This window comes from Halichoerus grypus, chromosome 6 (assembly GCF_964656455.1).
Source record: "Halichoerus grypus chromosome 6, mHalGry1.hap1.1, whole genome shotgun sequence".
In the NCBI taxonomy this organism is placed as follows: domain Eukaryota; kingdom Metazoa; phylum Chordata; class Mammalia; order Carnivora; family Phocidae; genus Halichoerus; species Halichoerus grypus.
The window spans coordinates 45,190,458-45,211,050 of NC_135717.1; the positions used below are offsets into that span (position 1 = coordinate 45,190,458).

Sequence of the window (20,593 nt, forward strand, 5' to 3'; positions counted from 1 at the left end):
GAATTCTTGAGACGTCTTCAGTGCAAAAAAAGTAGTTTTATTAAAGCATGGGCATAAGACCCGTGGGCAGAAAGAGCTGCTCTGGGGTTGTGATAGGTGACTATTTATATACTTTCAAGTTGGAAGGGGGTTGGGGAGAGCGTAAGCCTCTAAGGAATTTGGAAGTAAGGTTTCCAGGACCTTGAGGGGCTAGCTGTTGTTAGGAAAAGGTCATTTATTACTGTCTAGTAAAACCCTAGTCATGAGACCCTGTACATGTGTATCGGTGGGTCGTATGCTTGGGGGATGATTGCCAACATATATCTTGGAGGGTAGATATAAAGGAAGTTTCCAAAGTAATTTTTATATGTTGAATTTCAGGATCCCAGGGGGTCAGGCTAAGATTACCTTTTGCCCTTAGCAAAGCATCAACATCGAGGCAGCTGAGTTCATACAGGAAGGTCACTCTGCCTGACTCAAGGACTTGTCAATAGGCTGTAGCCAGAAAGGTAATTGAGGTTTTTTTCCTTTGCTTTTGTTTCCCACATGAATTACCACCTTATTGAGTCTTGCAGTTTGTGAACAGAGCATACCTCTGTGCTTGCTAGGGTTCCCTTCAATCTGGGCTCCTGTCCTAAGTGTTTTGTGTGGTTTTGACATACAGATCATACACGTACTCTGTGCGATTGATACATAATTATTTCAAGTTTTCCATGCTACTGAAAATGGTCTATTTTTAAATTTCAATTTCCAATATTCATTGCTAGCATACTGACATGCAATTATTTTGGAATAAATTGATTTGCTAATCTCACATATCTGTTCTAGAAACCTTTTTATTGATTCTTTTGGGTTTTCTACTTAGACAATCATACTGTCTGTGAATAGACAGTTTTATTTTTTATTTGCAAGCTGTATGTCTTTTCTTTTTCTTCCCCTATTGGACCATGTAGAATGACTGATATAAGTGGTAATAGGGGACATCTCTGTCCTGCTCCTGATTTAGGAAGAAAGCATTCAGCCTTTCACCAATAAACATAATGTGAGCTGTAGATGTTTTGTAGATCTATTTTACCAGATTGAGGAAACTTCCTTTTATTGAACAAATTAATATTGAATTTTATCAATTTTTTTCTGCATCTAGTAAAATAAGCATGTGCTTTTTCTTCTTTAACCTGCTAATACGGTTCATTACATTAATTAAGTTCTGAACATTGAACCAGTGTAGAGAGCAAAATGGAGTCTCTCACGTCAAGCAGGAGCCTGTGACAAGCAATGACTTGAGCAGTTAAGGTACCGCAGCTAAGAGATATCAACGGGACCGGCATCAGCTGACACCCACAACTGGTAACGATCAGAACCAGAGGAGGTCTGTAGGGACCCCAAAACCAACTCAATCCCTTTAAAAAGGGAAGGACTTGGGCAGCAAACTGTCAGACTCTTCAGACCTGACCCATCTCTGTCCGACCACTTCAAACAGGCAGCTGCGGCCAAAGGCTCTGCCCGATGGATCTCCAAACAGAACTGAGACCCGGCACTGCTTGAACAGAAGCAGCAGTAAGTGCCGAGAGCTGACCCGGCCAGACCGAGGCTTCATCTCAACTGCGCGCCCACAGACTGACTTGGCGTTTGGTTCGGTAACTTCCTGCACCCTTCTGTCGTCTTGTTTGTTGTGTGGCTTGTCGCATGTCCTGCTTTGTGTGCCGTGTAAGAAGCCAAGTTTAATCACATGGTGAAATGTCACTGAGTTTGGAATCCTGAACCTGCTCTATAATTGTGATTTAACTTTGCTTTATGATTGAATACAGCTGACATTGTGGAAAGACACAACTCGTGTGTGCGACTTTATGGCTCGCTCATGACAGCCAGCCTTCCATTTCCAGAATAAACCCCATGTTTTGCTATTTTTACATATTTCTGGCTCAATTTGCTAATATTTTTTAGGATATTTGTGTTTATGTTCATGAAGGATATTGGTCTGATTTTATTTTCTTGTCATGTCTTTGGTTTGAATTTTTGAGTAACACTGGCTTCATAAAATGAATTGGGAAGTGTCCCCTAAACTTATTTATTAAAGAAGAAACTCTGTAAAATTTTTGTTATTTCTTCTTTGAATGTTTAGTGGAATTCACCAGTGAGACTTTCTGGGTCTGGAGTTTTCTTTGTTTGAAGAACTTGAACTACAAATTTAATTACTTTAATAAGTACAGAACTAAGGGTTTCAGGACGAGTCTCCCCAATATATGCCACATTGGCACGAGGATTATTTTGAGCTAAAGGCGATCAAAACCCAGCAGATTCAGGAGAAGCTCTTCACCTTTCTCTCAACTGCCTAAATTTACATGGGAAAGAGGGTCTGGTACCAGGAAGAGAGCTTTTAACCAGAGATAGCCAGTTGACCTAAGAAACTGTGTGGATAACAGGGAAATCTTTATTCTCCAAACACCTCCTCTGCCTTCTTGTGAACAGCCTTCCTTCCCTTTGTCTCCCCAGGCCCCCAACCCTCACTATCGCTCAGGATGTTATATAAGCTTCAATTGCCCAGAGCTGCCTTGTGAGACTTCAATCTTTATGGGGCTCCCATACATAATTAAATTTGGTTTTCTCTTGTTAACCTGTCGTATAAAGGTTATGCTATTGTAACTGTTTGACCAGCCACAGAAGCTAGAAGGGTAGAAGTAAAATTGTTCCTGTACAACAGTACTCTTCTAGCAACCTTTTTTTTTTTTTTTTTTAAGTAGACTCCACACCCAGCATGGAGCCCAACATGGGGCCTGAACCCATGACCCCGAGATCGAGAACCAAGCTGAGATCAAGAGTCGGATGCTCAACTGACTGAGCCACCCAGGCGCCCCTAGTTACCTAGTTCTTAAGTGAGCTGGTTCTTACCATTTTCTTTGTGAATTTTCTGAGACCTATCAGTTGAATTCAGATGCTGCTCCCCACAACCACCCCCAAAATGCTAACACGGATCAAGGATTTAACACCTGTGCCTCAGGGGCTAACTCATTTGGCTTTGTTCCTAAAGCAGCTGAAGCAGGAGAGAGGGAGGGAGGCATGAGGGCCTCAGGGAACAGTGTAGGAAGCAAGGAACAGGAAGGAAGGTTTTGCATTTACTTTTGGTCTCCAGAGGCTGCCTGTTCAGGTCAATAAACAAACTTTTCCCTCCAAAACCTTCCATCCCCTTGTGGACATCATTTAATTCAGCGCTGGAGACCCCTTGACTCTGCAATCAAAACCACATCACCTTTCAGTTAGAGTCGGGGGCCTGCCCTTGGTAGTGACAGCATCCCGTTCTTCTTTCACTCGGGAGGGAGGGAGTGACAACCAAGGTGCCATTTGAAAGGCTGGTTTCAATCCTGCCTCTTGCTGCTCGGCCTCTACACATTCCTGAACAGACAGGAGAGGGCAGTGCCCCGCTTCCCCTTCTCACCCGCTGCTGGTACAACAAGGGCCTTTGTCACAGGATCCTGAGGGGTCTTAAGTCCTCTTGCCTGGCCTGTGGGGGGGTCCTCGTTTTCTCTCTTCCAGAAGCCATGTCTCAGTTAGCATCCCATCCTCATCCCCCAAACTGTCAAGAACTGTGCAGGGTCTCCAATTTCACCCGACCTGCACACCAGCAAGCTAGCCTGCTTCATGAACGCGGGCAGAAGGCACGAGGCTGCGCAGCCAGAGACAAAGGACAGAGGAGTCATGAGAAAAGCAGCAGCCGGAGCTTCATGTTCGTTTGCACTGACTCCCCAAGACCTTCACACCCCACAGGTGATGACTGCAAACACAGGGGCTCATGCTGCAGGAGGGGGTCCAAGCTTGCTGCATCCGTGGCTCTTACGGGCAGAAGCAAGGCTGCTCCTTCTCCAGAGGAAGGGGTCACCTCATCCCTCGTGGTTAACGCCTGCCAATACAACGCTGAAAGTGACTCTGCGTGGTCAGAGCCTTGCATTCTTGCCAGGTCCTCAGCGCCAGAGTGCACAGCCTGCCCAACACAATTTTTCCTCTGAATCTGAGGTTACATAGATTTTCAAGGTGGCTGGCCAGAATTAGGAACATTAACTGTCCAAATAGCAACCCAAGTCTAGTGGGATTGGCCAAGAATGACTGCTGGGAAAACGCACAGGTCCCCCTTTTCTGCCACCAGTGGGCACTGTATATTTGAAGACGGACAAGCCTCTTTCTGTCCCAGTGAGTCCCATTCAAAATTTTCCAGACACTGTAAGTCACCAATTCTAGGTATTTACTTAGTTCTCTAGAGCTGAAAGAAACCGCTTTACTCCTCCCAGGAATTAGTGGGTCATAGGATTAATGGTCCCACTGACTCTTGTCCTCTTCGTTCTCTAAGTGGCTAGATCTTCCTCCACTCACACACTCCATCTCCAGCCTCCTCGTTTTAAAACTCACGAGCATTTATTTTTCATCATTTTAACCACCATCTGCATACTAACGGCTCAGAAATCTGCATCAAAGCCCTGGCACGGCCTGCTCTCCAGACACCTGTTACCTGTACGCCTGCTGGGTAGTCCCATTTGGAGGTCCCGTAAGAAATGTATGCTTCATAGGCGTCACCTGAATGATGTCCCTCTCCTCTTCTGCTGCCCTGCCCTAACCACCCCCCTCCTGGCTCCTGTTCTATTTATGGGGCCATTTTCCACCAAGTGGAGACTTCCTTTTCCCAGTAAATGTCTGAAGTTCTCCTCCACAAAAATGTTTAGAATAATTCAAATCCCTTGAATCAGTGTCCTCGTCTCTTGCCTGCAGGATCTGCGATGCTGCAATATTAGTTACTTCCTCTAGTCCCAGGTCCCCTCGAATCCATTCTCCCACTATCATCTACCCAAACTGTAATCTCGCTCATGCTACACTCCTTCTCAACACTCTTGTAAAGACCCATTTCAACTGTAAGCACATAAATCCTTTAGCACGTTAAAAGTGGGTCTCTACCATAAGTCTCTAGTTTCATCTCTTCTCCTGGAAAACGATGACCTACAGGAGTCAAGCCGCTTCTATTTCTGTGACTCTACTGCATTGCTCACACTATTTCTTTTCCTGGAATTTTTTTCACCATTTTCATTATGAAAACATCCTTAATCATTTTTTTTAACATTTCTACTGAGACAGCCTCTAATTAAGAAATCCTCTTTGATTTTCGAGGCAGAGACAACTTTCCCTCACTCATTCATACCATATTTCAATAAGTAATTCATACATTTACTATATGTAGGTGTATATACATACACACATATTTGAAATTAAATTATGTATCTACATGTTTGCCTTCCTAACAAGACTAAGCTCCTGGAAAACAGGGTGGTATTTTATATTTCTGCATCTTACTTCCAGCCCAGTATCTAGCCCCAAAGCAAGTACCCAATAATGTTTGTTGAACTATTCTGGATGAAACAGCACTGGAGTGAGCGGATTCTTGAGGTAAGATGTGACTATCACTTGTATCTGCCAGTCTCCTCACCATCGAATTAGACATTGGTATTAGCCAAGAGTAAGTAGAGACAATCCTCTTCTACTTTAATTGTTCATAATAACCTTTTGGCTCACAGATCACCTTAAACGTATGATGAATGTAGAGAAGGCTTTAATAAATACATCTATCTCTGAATATACACACATTTTGTATGACATTCCAGGAAGGTCATGTTAACTCTTGCCCTCCATCCCTTCCAATGTGTATGCAGGATTTCTACCGTGAGTTGTTTGGTAGGATTGGTATCAATACAAGGATCAGCATCACTGTCCAATAATGGAAGATAGCATGCATGTGCATGAGTGAGGAGTCCTGAAAGAAGGCTTAAAATAGATGCAGAGGTTCTTCTTTCAATTTCTGGTGGAGATAGTTGGTGGCGACACAGTGAAAGAACTGTAGGGTTCTTACCTTGAGTGTCTCCGTCCGTGTTCGTCAGAGTCACTGCCGCTCCCGAATATTATCATGAGATGCTTCCAGGGCCTCCTCAGGTGTCCACCAACGGCCAGAGTGGTGCTGACTGGGGTAGACAATTAAACGGGGCAAAAGCCCTAATCCTCTGAGGAAAAAATAGTGTTCTAATGAGGAGAGTTTGAGTTGTTACACGACAACTCTGTGATGAACGGACACAATCCAGATGTGCGGATTTAGGAGGGCAGATCAGCCCCTCCTCTCCTTTTGGAGCCATTCCTTCCCACTTTTCTAGCCCATTGATTCTATCCCCATCGAGTATTCCTACTCTTAGTGATCTTTCTCCTCAACAAGTAGACATACTTAGATATCCCATCAACAACCTACAACAACAATAAAAATAACAGAAAAATAATCTGGACTCCAAAACAAAATATCTTGACTATAACCTTCCTCTAGTTTTTACCCAGTATCTTTTCATTCACAACCAAACTTCTGTAAGGAATAACATGAGTCTAAATATCCACATTTTACCTTTTCACTTTCCATTCACCCCTAAATCTACCGCAATTTATCTTGCATTCATAGGAGTGACACTGAAACCGATCATGGCGAAGTCGCCGATGAGCCTTCAGTTGACCTGCTTTCCTCTCCTTTACACAATTTTTCAGTTGGGTGTCTATGATGCCATTCTGTAAAAACTGAGATAACTTTGGCTTTAAATTTCAGAAAACCCAAGTCAAGATGAAGTAATTGATAAGGAAACTGTTTTATCTCACATAACTTCACCACATCCCTTAATAAAGAGTCCCGGTATATGGAATCTAAACAGCTGATTAATCATCAGCTCATAAATCAGCAAGGGCATGGTTGCTTTCCATGTTCAGACTTGACGCTCATCAAGGTTTTGTGTGTATGTTAGTGTGTGTATGTCAGTCTGTGTGCGCGTATGTGTGCGGCAAGAGCAAAATCACACATGCCCACGTCCACCCAAAGCAGGGAGACTGTTTCTCCCCAGGCATCTTTCTTTGAGAGCCTGCACACCTTTCCCAGAAACCTTCAAGCAGCCCCTCCTAACACAGGTCACATGGCCGCCCAGGTAAATAACTCAAAACCGTGGGAGGAAGGACCTACGGATTCCTAGGGATTCCTAAACAGGAAGATTCTACTTGGCCGTAGGTCCCGTGACCACCCACAAATGACTCCGTCTCACTGGGAAACGGAGCACTGCGGTGGGCCTAAGCTAATCGGAATTTTCCTGGCTCACGTAGAACCGGGACGGACCGAGTTCTGCCAGCAAGGGGGGATGGGATGATGCTTGTCGGGCAGACAGTCACTAATGCCTGCGGGACACTCTGTACTGGACTTTCTGCTTATCCTTCCAGTGTTGTGTTAACTGAGCTGCTCGGGCCCCTCTCCGGTCATTTTTTTCTCCCAACTCCTGGATCCCAACTGTGGGTCTGTCTCCCAACTGCATGCTCTTCGCTTTGAAAAATCTACTTTTCTACCACAGATGATGCACCTGCCTTTGAACCGACATCCGCCTGGGGCAGAGGACACGGCGCCTCCCCACGAAGCGCCCCGCTGCCAACACGCACACCCGTACTCACACGCGCGAAAGGACACAGATACAGACAGCTGGGCTCCTTCCAAATCTTTACTTGGGTTTTTGTTCCTCTGAGCATCTGTCGTAAGCGCGGAGGAATGCTCTTCATGCCGTCCCACAGACACAAACACAGACACAGCACCACGTCCACAGCTCCAGTCCCGGGGCGCCCCTCCGGACGCTCACTTGTACGTCTTCATGTGCCACAGCCCATCGTTCAAGTAGTGGATGTTCTCGATGCCGATTCCCTTGTTGACCTTCTCGATGTCCTCGGCGGACATCCTCATGACGCCGACGCACAGCGCGTGCTGCTTGCCCTCGGCCATGATGGCCACGACCGTGTCCACCGCGGCGGGGTACAGCTGCGCCCCCGGGGACGTCAGGCCGGGACACATGATGTTGGCCCCACTGAGCACAAACTTGATGGCCCCCTTGTCCACCTGCTGGTGCGGCAGGATGAAGGGGTACTTGTGAAGGAGCCGCAGGGTCGGGTAGAAAGGCCCCTCTCTCTGTCTAAAGAACAGTAGCTCTCCGTTGACCGTGAGGATCTCTATGTGCTCGTGGCAGCGCACGATTTTGACCGGATCTTTCTTGGGCAAGATTTGATTGAGCCACGGCTCAATCCCCGGAAACTGTTCTATCAATTGGTTCTTAATACCCTTAATAACTGAGGTTTTCAACTGGATGCAGTTGGACACATTTTCCTTTTCATCGAACTTCTTGAACATGATCCAAGGCGAAGGGGGCGCCCCCAGCGAAGAGCCCGAGCTGGGAAGATTTGTGGAAACGCCCAGGGTCCGGCGGAGATGCTTACCGGAGGATGGCCGGCAGGGACGGTCGCGGCGGCTGTCGTTAACCGGAAGGGAGCGCGCTTTACGGCTCCGCGTAAAGATCTACTTCCGCCTGCCGGAGCGCGGCGCGCTGCTGCGGGCGGTTCCGCGGCCGCAGATTCGTTTCCCCCGGCGGGTGGGCAAAAGGGGCGGGACTTGAGGAAGAGGAGCGGGAGGCAGCGTTCCTCTTGCGAGAAGGGAGGAACGGAAGGGGCCTGTTATTTTTACTTATGTTACTGGTAAGCCGAATCGTCGTCCCTGCACTTACCCACGCCGGAAGCCGGGGGAGCAGGTGCGGGGAGCAGGTGCGGGGAGCAGGTGCGGCTCTCCTGCCTCCGCGAGGAGCCCAGTCCCTGTCGTCACCCCGGTTCTCCCCGTCTCACACCCTGCGTCTCCCCCACGCTCTCTGACACGTCCGGCTCAGGGACGTGTCATCGCAGACATCTGCCTGCCGCCTGTCACCCCTGGATGCAGCCCTCTCCCTTCTGGGTTCTCTCCGCCTGAACCGGGGCGGAGGCTTCCAGGCCAGCAGGAATGCCGTAGGATTTCTTCTGTCCTCTTCAAGACATCCAAACTCAGTTTGCGGTCCAGAATATGGTTTCTCCTGGCGAACGTCACCAAGTGCTCCTGAAAAGAATGTGCGTTCTGCTTTGTTTAGGTTCAGTGTTCTGTACATGCTAATAACTGTGTCCCACTGGTGGATGGAGTTGTTTTCTATTTATTCTATCAGTAGCTGAGCGGCGTATTGAAATCTCCAACTGTGATTGTGGATCTGTTTCCCTTTACAGTTCTATCAACTTCAGATTCATACTTTGTGAAACTTCATTATTAGGTCCATACCCATTTAAGATTAATATGGAAGTCACCCAGTTAATTAGATTTTATCCATGTAGATTCTGCATGTCATCCTAAGGAGTGTGAGGCCCCTGAAGGCAGGAACTAGTAATTTTTTAAAGATTTTATTTATTTATTTGAGAGAGAGAGAATGAGCGGGGTGAGGCAGAGGGAGAAGCAGGTTCCCTGCTGAGTGCCGAGCCAGTGGGGGGCTGTGTCCCAGGACCCTGAGATCACGACCTGAGCCAAAGGTAGACACTTAACCAACTGAGCCACCCAGGCACCCCAGGAATTGTGTATTTTATTTCTGTATTCTTTCATCTAGCATTTCTCTCCAATGAATACATGCATAATTTTGGGAAGCCTACCCTGCAGCAGAAATTATAACAGGTGCTGGATATGCAGTGGAAAGATAACACATATTTCCACATTCTTGGGAGCTTACAACACATCAGGGTAATATATATATATATATATATATATATATATGTAACATATATATATATATATATATATCTCCCCATGCCCATTCTCAGAACAAAAATCTGTATTAGTCTGGGTTCTCCAGAGAATATATACATATAAATTATATTATAAAATTATATATATATGTATAGAAATTATATATATTTATATGTATAAATTTATGGAATTATGTATATGTATAAGTAATATATAGAATGCATGTGTATTATATAAACAGCATATGTATCTATTGTAGGGAATTGGCTCACACAGTTATGGAGGCCAAGAAGTCCCAACATCAACAGTCAACAACAACCTAGAGACCCAGGAGAGCCAATGTTGTAATTCAGCCTGAGTCCAAGTCTGAAGGCAGGAGACCAGTGTCCTAGCTCAAAGGCAATCAGGCAAGAGGAATTCCTTTTTACTCAGGGAAGAGTCAGCCTTTCTGTTCTGTTCAGGCCTTGGTTGAGGCCTGTCCACATTAGGGAAGGTAATCTGCCTTACTGATTAAAATGTTAATCTTATGGAGAAACATCCTTACAGAACCACTCAGAACAACGTTTGACCAAATATGTGCACACCCTGTGGACCAGTCAGGTTGACACATAAAATTAACCATCACAAGCGTAGACCATCTTAAATGAGGTGGTAGAGCAACATGTTGATGTGTCCTGACCTAGAACCCAGGATGAATCCTGCTCCATCATCTACTAGATTGAAATCTTGAAAGTTACTGACTTGTATGCGTCTCAGTTTACTCATTACAAAAGTGTGGTTAACAAGAATACCCATCTCCTGGGGATAGAGGTGGGAATCGCTTGCATTAGAACTTAGAATAATTGGGTTTTAAGTATTTCATGTAGCTACAATTATTAAATTAACATGAAACCAGTTACATGATTGTTTTAATACTCTTTCACACAGGACATAGTACAACTGGCCAGACTTGAGCTTTCCTATTTATGGCCGAGTCTCTCATATGCCTCCCTGAGGTTTCTCCTTAAATTCTTGAAAAATTAAAGAAGTTGGAAGGTTAAAAATGAAAAACCTGTATTTTAAGACTTTCTAAAATCTACCCTTTTCTAAAATCGTGGAGCCTAGGGACGCCTGGGTGGGTCAGTCGGTTAAGCGTCTGCCTTGGGCTCAGGTCATGATCCCAGAATCCCGGGATCAAGCCCCACGTTGTCGCGTTGTCAGGCTCTCTGCCCAGCAGGGGAGTCTGCTTCTCCCTCTCCCTCTGCCCCTCCTTCCCTGCCTGCACTCTCTCCTCCTCTCTCTCTCTCTCTCTCTCTCTCTGTCTCCCTCTCAAATAAATAAATGAATCTTAAAAACAAAATAAATCAAATCAAATCATGGAGCCTGGTTCTTAAACTTTATAGAGGAGTCTAGGTCTTTGAGCGCGACTCACATCAGTGTATGAAAAAATATACACAAATGTTGCTTTCAACAAACGAGCATGTTAAAACATTGAAACACACTACCAACTTATTCTCATTAAGTAATTTACAATCAATTGAAAATTAATTAACTATATGGATTTTAAAAAGGAGGAAAGTTAACGACACAATCTAAAGTCAGATTGATTTTCAGGCCGAGGCTGTACTACTTCCTACATTCTGTCAGCCTCCCCCAGTGTTGCTTTATTTCCATGAAATCTGAAACATACAGTGTATACTTCACAAGGTGTATGGCGTGGTTACGAGGAATAAAAAAAAATACAATATGCAAAGGACTTATCTAATAGTAAGACAGAATAAGTACATTTACTAGTTTCTTTATTTGCAAAACACCTTTTGTGTGGTACTTATAAGGCCTAAGATTATAGTATATATGTAAAAAATTTTACCGAAAATGTTTGTAGCTTTGGATAAAGCTGCTAAGTCAAATAGTCAAGAGATGCCAGAATTCAGTTTTGTATCAGGAATCTGAAGGGACTGTGTAATCGAGACACAGTGATGACATGGCAAAATTAAAGTGAGGAACCTGAATGAGAAAATTTCTCAGGTTCCTCAAATCTAAAAAATTGGGAGTGCAGTTCACACACGTGGGTTGTCCGAATAGTTTCAGACCTTCCACCTGCATACAGCTGTGTCTGCATTTTGAGGAATGACCACCAGAGGGCAGGAGAGCCAAGCTGAAGTCTGCGTGCAGATCCCCGTAATTGGTGTTGTATTAGGAGTATTCTCAACTAATAGGTAACTATTTTTTTTACCATACAATTATTTTTCCTAAATTAATAAACCCATTTCTACAATTACAAGACATTTCCCAAGTTCAGGTGAAGCACATTCTAAATAGTCATCTACTTGATTTATAATTTGTGAATTTTCTCTGTAATTTTCTATAATCAACAATAAAACAATTATTTCTAAAATGACATCTATTAAAAAATACATGCTAGCCTACATTATTGGCCTTCTCAAAGAAATACAAACTTCCAGTTATAAAATAAGTCACAGAGATGACAAGTAGCATAGGCAATATAATCATATTGTAATAATATTTGGTGACAAATGGGGACTGTTCTTACCGTGATGAGCACTGAGTAATGTAGAGAATTATTGAATCATGTTGTACACCTGAAGCTAATGTAACGCTGTATGTTAATTATACTTCAATTTATAAAATACCTCTTTCCACATTGCTTCAATTTATGAACTATTTTTAAAAATTAAAAATTTACATATATCATAAAAATAATCTCACGACAGCCAAAATGTCTGTAATTATGTCTTCCACCTCATTGCTCCATTCCCCCAGGTAACGCTGCTAAGTTTCTCATGGGGGGGCAGCAGGGCAAGCAATGTTCTCTCCATAGCAGGCATGCAAACGAATAGGGAGGAGGGGTGCTCCCATGGGCATGCACAGAGGAAAGGGCCCCACACGGGGGAGGTGAGCAGAGGTCCCCCACAATCTTAGGGGCTCTCATTTCCAAAGCAAACCCCACAGGAGGGTTGAGCCCTGGCCTGGGTGGCCAGAACCCTCCCTACTTCTCTAAACTCTGGCCATCGGATGTGCTCAGGGCCAGTTCCTGCCTCTCCTGGCCTCAGTTTCCCGATTGTCTCAGGAGGGCCGGACACAGAACTTCACGGCCTCCCCCTTGGTGGTGTGGATGCAGCGTGGGCTCTCAGACCCTGGGTGGGCTTGGTGGGGTGCACTGTGGGATGCGCAGGGCCTTCTGCCCACATGCAGACCAGAGGGGACCCCCTGGGGCGGCCGACCCTCGGGCCCACGGACAGCACTGACAGCACATGCATTAGACCCGCCTTGCAGCGCGCGTGCGCATTCAACTCACCAACGGCTGCCCGCCCGGCGGCCCCTGCAGTCCCTGGGGGCTGCTGCAGTGAGACCTCACAATCCCTAGCACCCCCCAGGCCGCCCCAGCCCAGCCAGGCAGGCCGGAGACCGACCAGAGTCCGGCATACCTCCTGCCTTGGTGTGCTGGTCCCCACGGTCCACCCCGGGGCCAGCTCGGTGCACGGCTGGGTCAGGAAAACCTGAGTCCGGGCAGGGAGAAGGTCAGGCCTCCCCTTCCCCCTCTTCCTCTGCACCTCCTCTCGTTGTCTTCCTGGCAGGCCCTGGGCACACAGGTCCAGCTCCCTTGCTGGGTTTAAGAGGCGAAGGAGGGGGGCCCTTCCTGGTCACTCAGTTCACCCCATTTTAGATGAGTGGGGGCACCAGGGCTCAAGGTCACTCAAGTGACCAAGTGTAGCAGAACTGAGGCTCTCAGAAGTGGTGACATAAGCTTGCCTGTCACAGGGCTGTGACACAGCCCCAGGCAGTCGGACCCACAGGTGCACTGTGCACAGGAGCCTGAGGAGGTGGCCTCTGAGCCCAGCCTTGGCCGGGAGTCTGTCGTGGATGGGGGTCACGCAGAGGGGCAGTGCAGCCAGGGGTTTCCGTGGGGGCAAGGGCTTGGTGGGCTCCCTGGGTGAGGAGGGCTCTAGGGCAGCTGGAGTGGGGTGTTAGGCGTACACACTGGGAGGGGCTCTGAGTGCCCCACAGAGGGCACAGCAGGGCGGGGTGGGCAGGAGACACAATCCAGGCCAGCTTCTCAGAGCCACAGCGTCCTAGATTTGGAGGGAGCTTAGTGGGCATGTGATCACCCACGCCAGAGCATGGACGTCTAAGCGGCACCCAGACATGAGGAGGCCTGCTCCAGTGTCCTCCTGCACAGTGAGGGCTGTGGCGGGACCAGAGGGGCTGCCCGTACCCAGGAGGGTGCTTCCGGAAATGCTGCTGCTGGCCTCCTGCAGGGGTGAGGAGGAGGAGGCAGCGCGGCCCCCCTGCGGAGTACAGAGCAGTAAGGGGCTGTGATTGCAGCCTCGTGGCTGGCGGCGGCGGGCACCGCTGCGGTGGGAGCTGAGAAGGAGGACGTGCTGCTCGAGGCCCAAGTGATGCTGTGGATTTTGGGGGGACAGTAAGGAGCTCGACTTCCAGAACGGTGGGAGGTGGCAAGGTGAGCAGAAGCCCCAGACTCTTCAGAGTACCCCATGCCAGGAGGCAGCTCGGGGCCTCTGGGAACTGGGTTCTTGGCTCTTTGTGTGGGTGCAGATTAGGGAACACCAGCCTGGGGAAGGGAGGCCATCAGAGGAGTGTGGGATGGTGCTCCGTTGCTGTCCTCCACCGTAGGGCTGGAGGGGCTAGTCCAGGGCTCCCCGAGCACGGCAGCCAGACCCGCACTGCTGAGGTGGGGCTGCATCTGTAATGGGCACAGGACTTGGAGCTGCCGCTGGGCAGCCCCCCAGGATGGTCCTGCACATGAGCCTGTCGTCCACGCGCAGGCTGGCGGGGTGCTAAAGCTGGAGAGGAAGAGGGGCTGATGGAGGCAGGCCTGTGCCAGATGACCTGGGCGTGACAGGGTTGTGGGTCCCCAGAACGGTGGGGACAGCAAGAGCTGCAGGCTCCTTCCAGCTCTGGGGGGTTCCTGAAGCTCTGCTCAGGAGCCGGGAGAACTTGGCTCTTCCCTGGGTGCAGAGTGGGGAACACTGGCCGCAGGAAGGGGGAGACGGGGAGGGAGAAAATCGCTAAGGCAATGGGACGAGGCAGGAGCTTCACGGGCTGGCCAGTGGGGACTCCAGGGAAATGCTCACCTTGATCTGCTCCCCTTCTGAACTGGAGGAGGTGACGGGTTGCATGCTGAACACACCAGCAGCAGCATGTCGCGGAGGTAGACGACACCCCCGAGCTGGTCCGAGGACCGAGAGTGGAGCTGCCACTGGTCCTGGGCTCCGCATCGGCAGCCGTGCGGCGGGGTGGGGAGACATGCCTGTGGGCGCCGTGGCTGTGACCTGCACTCAGGACGTGTGGGGACGCGTACAGGGGGCAGCAGGGCAAGCGGCAGCCGGTCTTCTGGTTCCCAGGGAACAGAAGACACCTGAGGCTGTGAGTGGACAAGGGAGGCCAGCCTGTTGAAGGGCAGGCATTCATGGTGGCGGCCGGCGAGCTTCGGGGTGGATCTGGACCCTGGAGTGGCCTGGGCTGGAGGTTGGGCAGAAGATGCCCACCTGGTCCGGGACACTGCGGTCTGTAAGTACTTAGCTCCCTGACCCGCCAGGCCCCGTGCCAGCTGGCGCTAGGGGACCAATGAGAAGGAATCCTTGGCAATTTTGAGTCCCGTCTGCTTCGTGTGAGGGAGGGTTGAGCTGGCTCCGTGCCTGGCCTTTGCCCTCCTGGTGAAAGTCTGATTCTTCAGGACAAAGACACAGTTGGCAGTAGGGGTCTTGGTGTAGAACAGGTTGGCACTGTCAGGGGTCTTCAGCTCTGGTGGGGGACGGGCCGAAGAAGGGACTGAGGAAGGATCAGCTGTGCTCAGAAGGTGGCTGCAGGCCTGGGAGAAGGGAATGCATAGAAACAGAAAGGAGATTAGTGGGGGCCAAGGGGTGAGGGGTGTGGGCACTGGGACCCCTTCCTGGTGCCAGTGTTCCCCACTCTGCACCCCCAGCTCCTGAGCAGAGCTTCTAGAATCCCCCAGAGCTGGGAGCGGGCCTGGGGAGACGGGCAGAGTCCAGGTGTCTGCAGTACTGTATACAGGATTTGTCTTTAGAAACATTCTAGAACTAGATAGTGGTGCTGGGTGCACAGCATATTGAACTTACTTAATGCCACTGAATTTAAAATGAGTAAAAGGTAAAATTTCACTGTGTGTACTTTTTAAAACAAAATCTAATAGGCTGTAAAGTAGAGGAAGAAGAATAAGAAGGTTTAGAAACCAGGGTGTCATCACAAGGGAGGGAAGAACAGCTCTAGCAGCACTGGCTCTCAGGAGCAGGTGCGGGGCGCGGGGGGGGGGGGGGGGGGGAGGGGGCTCCCCAGGGGAGGGGGCGCCACGGCTGAGCTGGAGACGCACCTGGCCCGGGGCTCGGCAACTAGCCCAGGACTGGGTTCCAGAGCTGGAGCTGGCTCCGTCGCAGGCAGTCGTGCGAAGGCTGGTTCTAGAATTGCTCTGTTCTGTGGCTGGCCCTGGATTGTGGCGGTGGTACCAGAACTGGGGAGAGAACCGTGATGGGTGTGCTTCCGGTCTGCATCTAGAACCAGAGCGGGCTAAGTCTCGAGCTCGAGCGGTCCGAGTGCTGACGCCGGAGGGAGCTCTAATTCTGGAGCTGGTCCTAGCTCTAGGCTCCCGCTCCCTCCCCGTGCAGGGTCTTGTGCTAGAGGTGGGGGCAGCTCTGTAGCCGCGCCCCCTTCCTGGCGGTGGGGTAGACGTTGTCCCACCTGTTCAGCTGTGAGCTCTGAGGGTCAGGGGAGTATCTGCCTGCACACTGAAGGGAGCACTACACAGGCGCTGGATACATACATGAATGAATGAACGAACGAACGAATGAACGAATGAGTTAGCTAACCCAAGAGGCCGTTGTATCTCTGGTTTTTCACATCTGTAACATAACAGCAGCCACGTCCTAGGACCGTTGGGAGGATGACCCTGCGTCAGTACACGGCTAAGTGCCTACTGCGTGCTAGACACTTCCGGAGCCTTGGGAATAAAGCAGCTTGGGTGCAGCTGACGGACGCAGCGCTGAAATGAGGGCACGCGGGGCCTGGGCTCAGCTGGGAGCCGCAACCATGATGAGCAGGCTGCCCGCGTCTCCTTGTCCAGCAGCTCGGGACGAACCTGGGTGGGGCTGGAGGGGCCGTGGGGCTTGCTATCTTGGCAAACCATCAGAAAGAAGCTTCACTCTTCACGTTTTCTTTCTCATCTTGTCGTCCCCCCCCCCCCCCCGCGGGGCATTGCGCTTCATCTCGTGGAAGGGGGTCATTCATTTCACCAGACACTAATGAAGGGAGCTGGGTGGTTTGCAATCTTCGCTCATATGAAGAAGGCTGTGGTGCACAACCACGGATGAAGGTCAGGTGGAGAAGCGTTTCCTTGGGATAGATGCCCCGAGCTGGGCTGTTGAATCAAAGCGGAAATACATTTGTAATTTGGCTGCGTGCAGCCAGACCGCCTCCATGGGAGGGCAGCTTGGGTTCCCATCAACAATGAATAAAAAGTTCCTCTTTCTACACAGCTTCCGACTATCCTTGTAATCTTTTGGATTTAGTCATTTTGTCATGACTGAGACTGAGTATACATCACGTGTGTAAGGCTGTTCATATTTCTTTCTCGTGAAGTGTATTTTTAATGTCTTTTGCCTGTTTTATATTGTGTGGCTGCTCTTTTTTTTTTTTTTTTTTTAAGATTTTATTTAGTTGAGAGAAAGAGAGAGAGCTACAGAGAGCACAAGCAGGGAGGAGAGGGAGAAGCAGGCTTCCCGCCGAGCAGGGAGCCCAGTGCAGGACTCGATTCCAGGACCCTGGGATCATAACCTGAGCTGAAGGCAGACGCTTAACCGACTGAGCCACCCAGGCATCCCTGAGATTATGATTTGAATTGAAACCAAGAGTGGGACACTTAACCGACTGAGCCACCCAGGCGCTCCATGCTCTTTTTCTTATAAGTTTCTAGGATCTCTTTATTTACAGGGGGTTGTTAGGCTCTTGCCCAAAATAGGAGTTGTGGACATTTGTCCCAGCTTACCATTCCTTCCTTTTTTAAGTTATGGAGTCTTCTCCCCTTGCACAATATTCAGTTCTCCCCAGTTTGATTTTTTGGATTCAATGTAATCCCCATAAAATGCCTCAGCAGGTATCTCTTTGTGGAAAGCAATGAGCCTAGACAACCACTACTCTTTTGGTCTCTGTAGTTTGCCTATTCTAGACCATTTGTACATCTGGAGTCCTACAATAATATGTGGTCCTTTGTGATTGACAGTCCATGTAGCTTAATGTTTTCAAGGCATCCATGTTTGTAGTATTTATCAGTAAATCATTCCTTTTTATGGCAGAACACTTTTCTGTTGCATGAATATACCATATTTTGTCCACTTGTTCATTAGTGGGTGGATTTTGGGGATGTTTCCTCCTTTTAGTTATCATGAATGATGATGCTATGACCATTAATGTACATAGATTTTCATGTTTTTCGTTCTCTTGGGTACATACCTTGGAGTGCACTTGCTGGATTCGTGGTAACTCTATGTTTTCCTTTTTGGAGAACTACCTGTTTTCCGAAGGACTGCTATTTTATATTTCAATCAGCAGTTTCTCCATATCCTCACCTAAATTTCATTATCTGTCTTTTTAATAATAGATGTCCTTTTGCATGTAAAGAGGTATCTCATTGTAGTTTTGATTTGCATTTCCTAATGAATAATTATGCTTAGCAGTTTTCATGTGTATACCTTCTTTTTATGGCCATTTGTATATCTTTTTTTTAAGGACTTATTTGAGAGAAAGAGAAAGAGTGTGTGGGGGGAGGGGCAAAGGGAGAGGGAGGGAGAGAATTTCAAGCAGACTCTCCGCTGAGCATGGAGCCCGACGCGGGGCTTGACCTCACGACCCCGAGATCAGAGCTGAAACCAAGAGTCAGATGTTTTAACCAACTGCATCACCCAGACACCCCTGTATATTTTCTTAGGGAAATTTGTCATATTCAGATCCTTCCCCCACTTTTTAAGTGGAATGTTTATATTGTTATATTATGGAGGTGTAAGAGTTGTTTAATCTACATAAGTCCCTTATTAGAAATATTATTTGCAAATATTTTATCCCATTTGGTGGGTTGTCTTTCTCTTTATTGACACTATGTTTTGATGCAAAAAATGTTAAATTTTATGAAGCCAGTTTATATTTTCTTTTATACTTGTGCTTTTGGTGTCCCCCCTTGAGGACTGATGTTCTCTGCTCAGTGGACTCCAAGTCTGGGCAGACACATTGCTGACTGTGGCCTCACCCAACAGCCTCAGACCAAGCCAACTCCACCTGACCCTGCCTTGAGGGCTCCCCCCTTCCTTTCCACTGACCAGAGGCCCGTGTAGAAGCTGAGGGTATTGGATACGTGGGATGGGGGCTAGCGCAGTGGCCACTCTTGGTAGAGCCTTAGATGTGGTTTGAGCACTTTTTCCCTCTCTAAAGCCCAAGCTGAATGCTCTGCCCTTTCAGCAGTTTTCCTGAGCCCCCTCTGTATACCTGGCAAAAGCCTCCTGTGTTCACACAAGCTCAAGTGGGTCCTGCTGTTGCAACTGGGAACTTCCCCTGGATGGAGCATGTCCAAGGTCGTCCCTGTGCCTGGCTGAGCTGCCCTAGATATGCCGGGTTCCCTGAGAGGAAGGAGCTCTGTGCCTGGAGGGAGCAGGAGGGGCCAGGCTACAGCCCTGCGGTGAACAGCCTACAGACACTGTGTGAGTTGTCTTCTAAATAGATCTTTGAAAAATTGTGCAAGAATCTCTTTTGGATAAATTCCTAGGATCAGCACTGCTAGGCAAATGTATGCACTGATGGGACTTTGGCAGGTTAACCCTTTCTCTGGCATTGGCTTCTGAGGAATGCTTTAGTGCTTTCTAGTTTTAGTCTGCCTTTCCACTGGTGACATTTTCCGAGTATGTGGTTGGCCACAGAAGAGCCAGCTGTTCCCTCATGGCTCCTGGCCCTCGTAGGACACTGACGAGTGATGGGATAGCACTTGCAAGATGATTGACAGGTGATTTACAAAAGGTCTGTGACTTCCGTCTTGCTTGCTCTTTCCTGTGTTGCTTCCCTCCCTCTGTCCCTCCGTGTGTGTCTCTCTGGTTCCCATTGCTAAGAACCAAAAGAGGGCTCAGATCGGATCAGCTGACTTAAAAGAACTGAAATCTCGGTCCAAACTGAACCTCGCCAATAACTTGTGAATGAGCTCAGAAGTGGACCCTGCCCCAACCGAGCCTCAGTTGAAACCCCAGCCCAGCCTCTTGTGAGACCGTGGGGCACAGCTTCAGCTGAGCCGAGCCTGCATCCGAATCAGAGACGCGGGAGATAACGTTTGTTCTGATGAGCACTTAGTTAGGCTAATGTGTCTCACAGCATCGACCACCAGCATATCCTTCCAGGGCCAGCTCCGGCCTGCCCTCCTCCCTCTCTCCCTCTGCCCTCCCCAGCTCTCTCCGGCCACACTGGCTCCTTCTCAGCATCTCTGGCCAAATGCTCCTGTACCCCTGAGTCTCTGCATCTGGGAGCTTCCCCCAGCACACGGTTCCCACACCTCTGCAAGGCTGGCTCCTCTTGTCTTTCTGGTCACAGCACAAATGCCACCCTGGAGGCCTTTTAGACCTACCGAGGAGCTCCTGGCTGGCCCTCCAGCGCCCTGCTTCATTTCCGTATATCATCTGCTCTTCTTCCTGTCTTTGTCCATCTCCCACTGTAGGCGGTGAGCTCCCAGTGTGCAGGGGCCATGTGGTCCCTTCAGCACTCACCCTGGATGACTGCAGGGGCACAGTAGCCAAATGAGTCAATGAGAGGGACTTGGAGCGCCTTCCCACTTCTGAGAAGCTCATAATGAAAGGTCCAGTTGCTCTCCGTTGAGCAGTGAGCACGCCCCCCCCCCCCCCCATCGGTGCCAGCACTGCAGCCCCAGGCAGGAAACTAGAAATTAAAACACACCTTTGGGGTCATCAAGGCAGTGGGGTTCCCAGGCCCCAGGGG

The 20,593-nt window shown here is 48.7% G+C and overlaps 1 protein-coding gene across 1 annotated transcript; it reads right to left on the bottom strand.

The window, feature by feature from the left end:
- Positions 1–7,506: 7,506 nt before the first annotated feature.
- On the bottom strand, positions 7,507–8,344 carry LOC118520381 (malignant T-cell-amplified sequence 1). Its single transcript, XM_036068406.2, has one exon. It carries the CDS (start codon positions 8,195–8,197, stop codon positions 7,652–7,654), a length of 546 nt encoding a protein of 181 aa, XP_035924299.1. The 5' UTR covers positions 8,198–8,344; the 3' UTR covers positions 7,507–7,651.
- Between the last annotated feature and the right edge of the window lie 12,249 nt (positions 8,345–20,593).

What these genes read in the sequence shown, in the direction of transcription:
- LOC118520381 (XM_036068406.2), bottom strand. Translation starts at nt 8,197, where the DNA reads ATGTTCAAGAAGTTCGATGAAAAGGAAAATGTGTCCAACTGCATCCAG.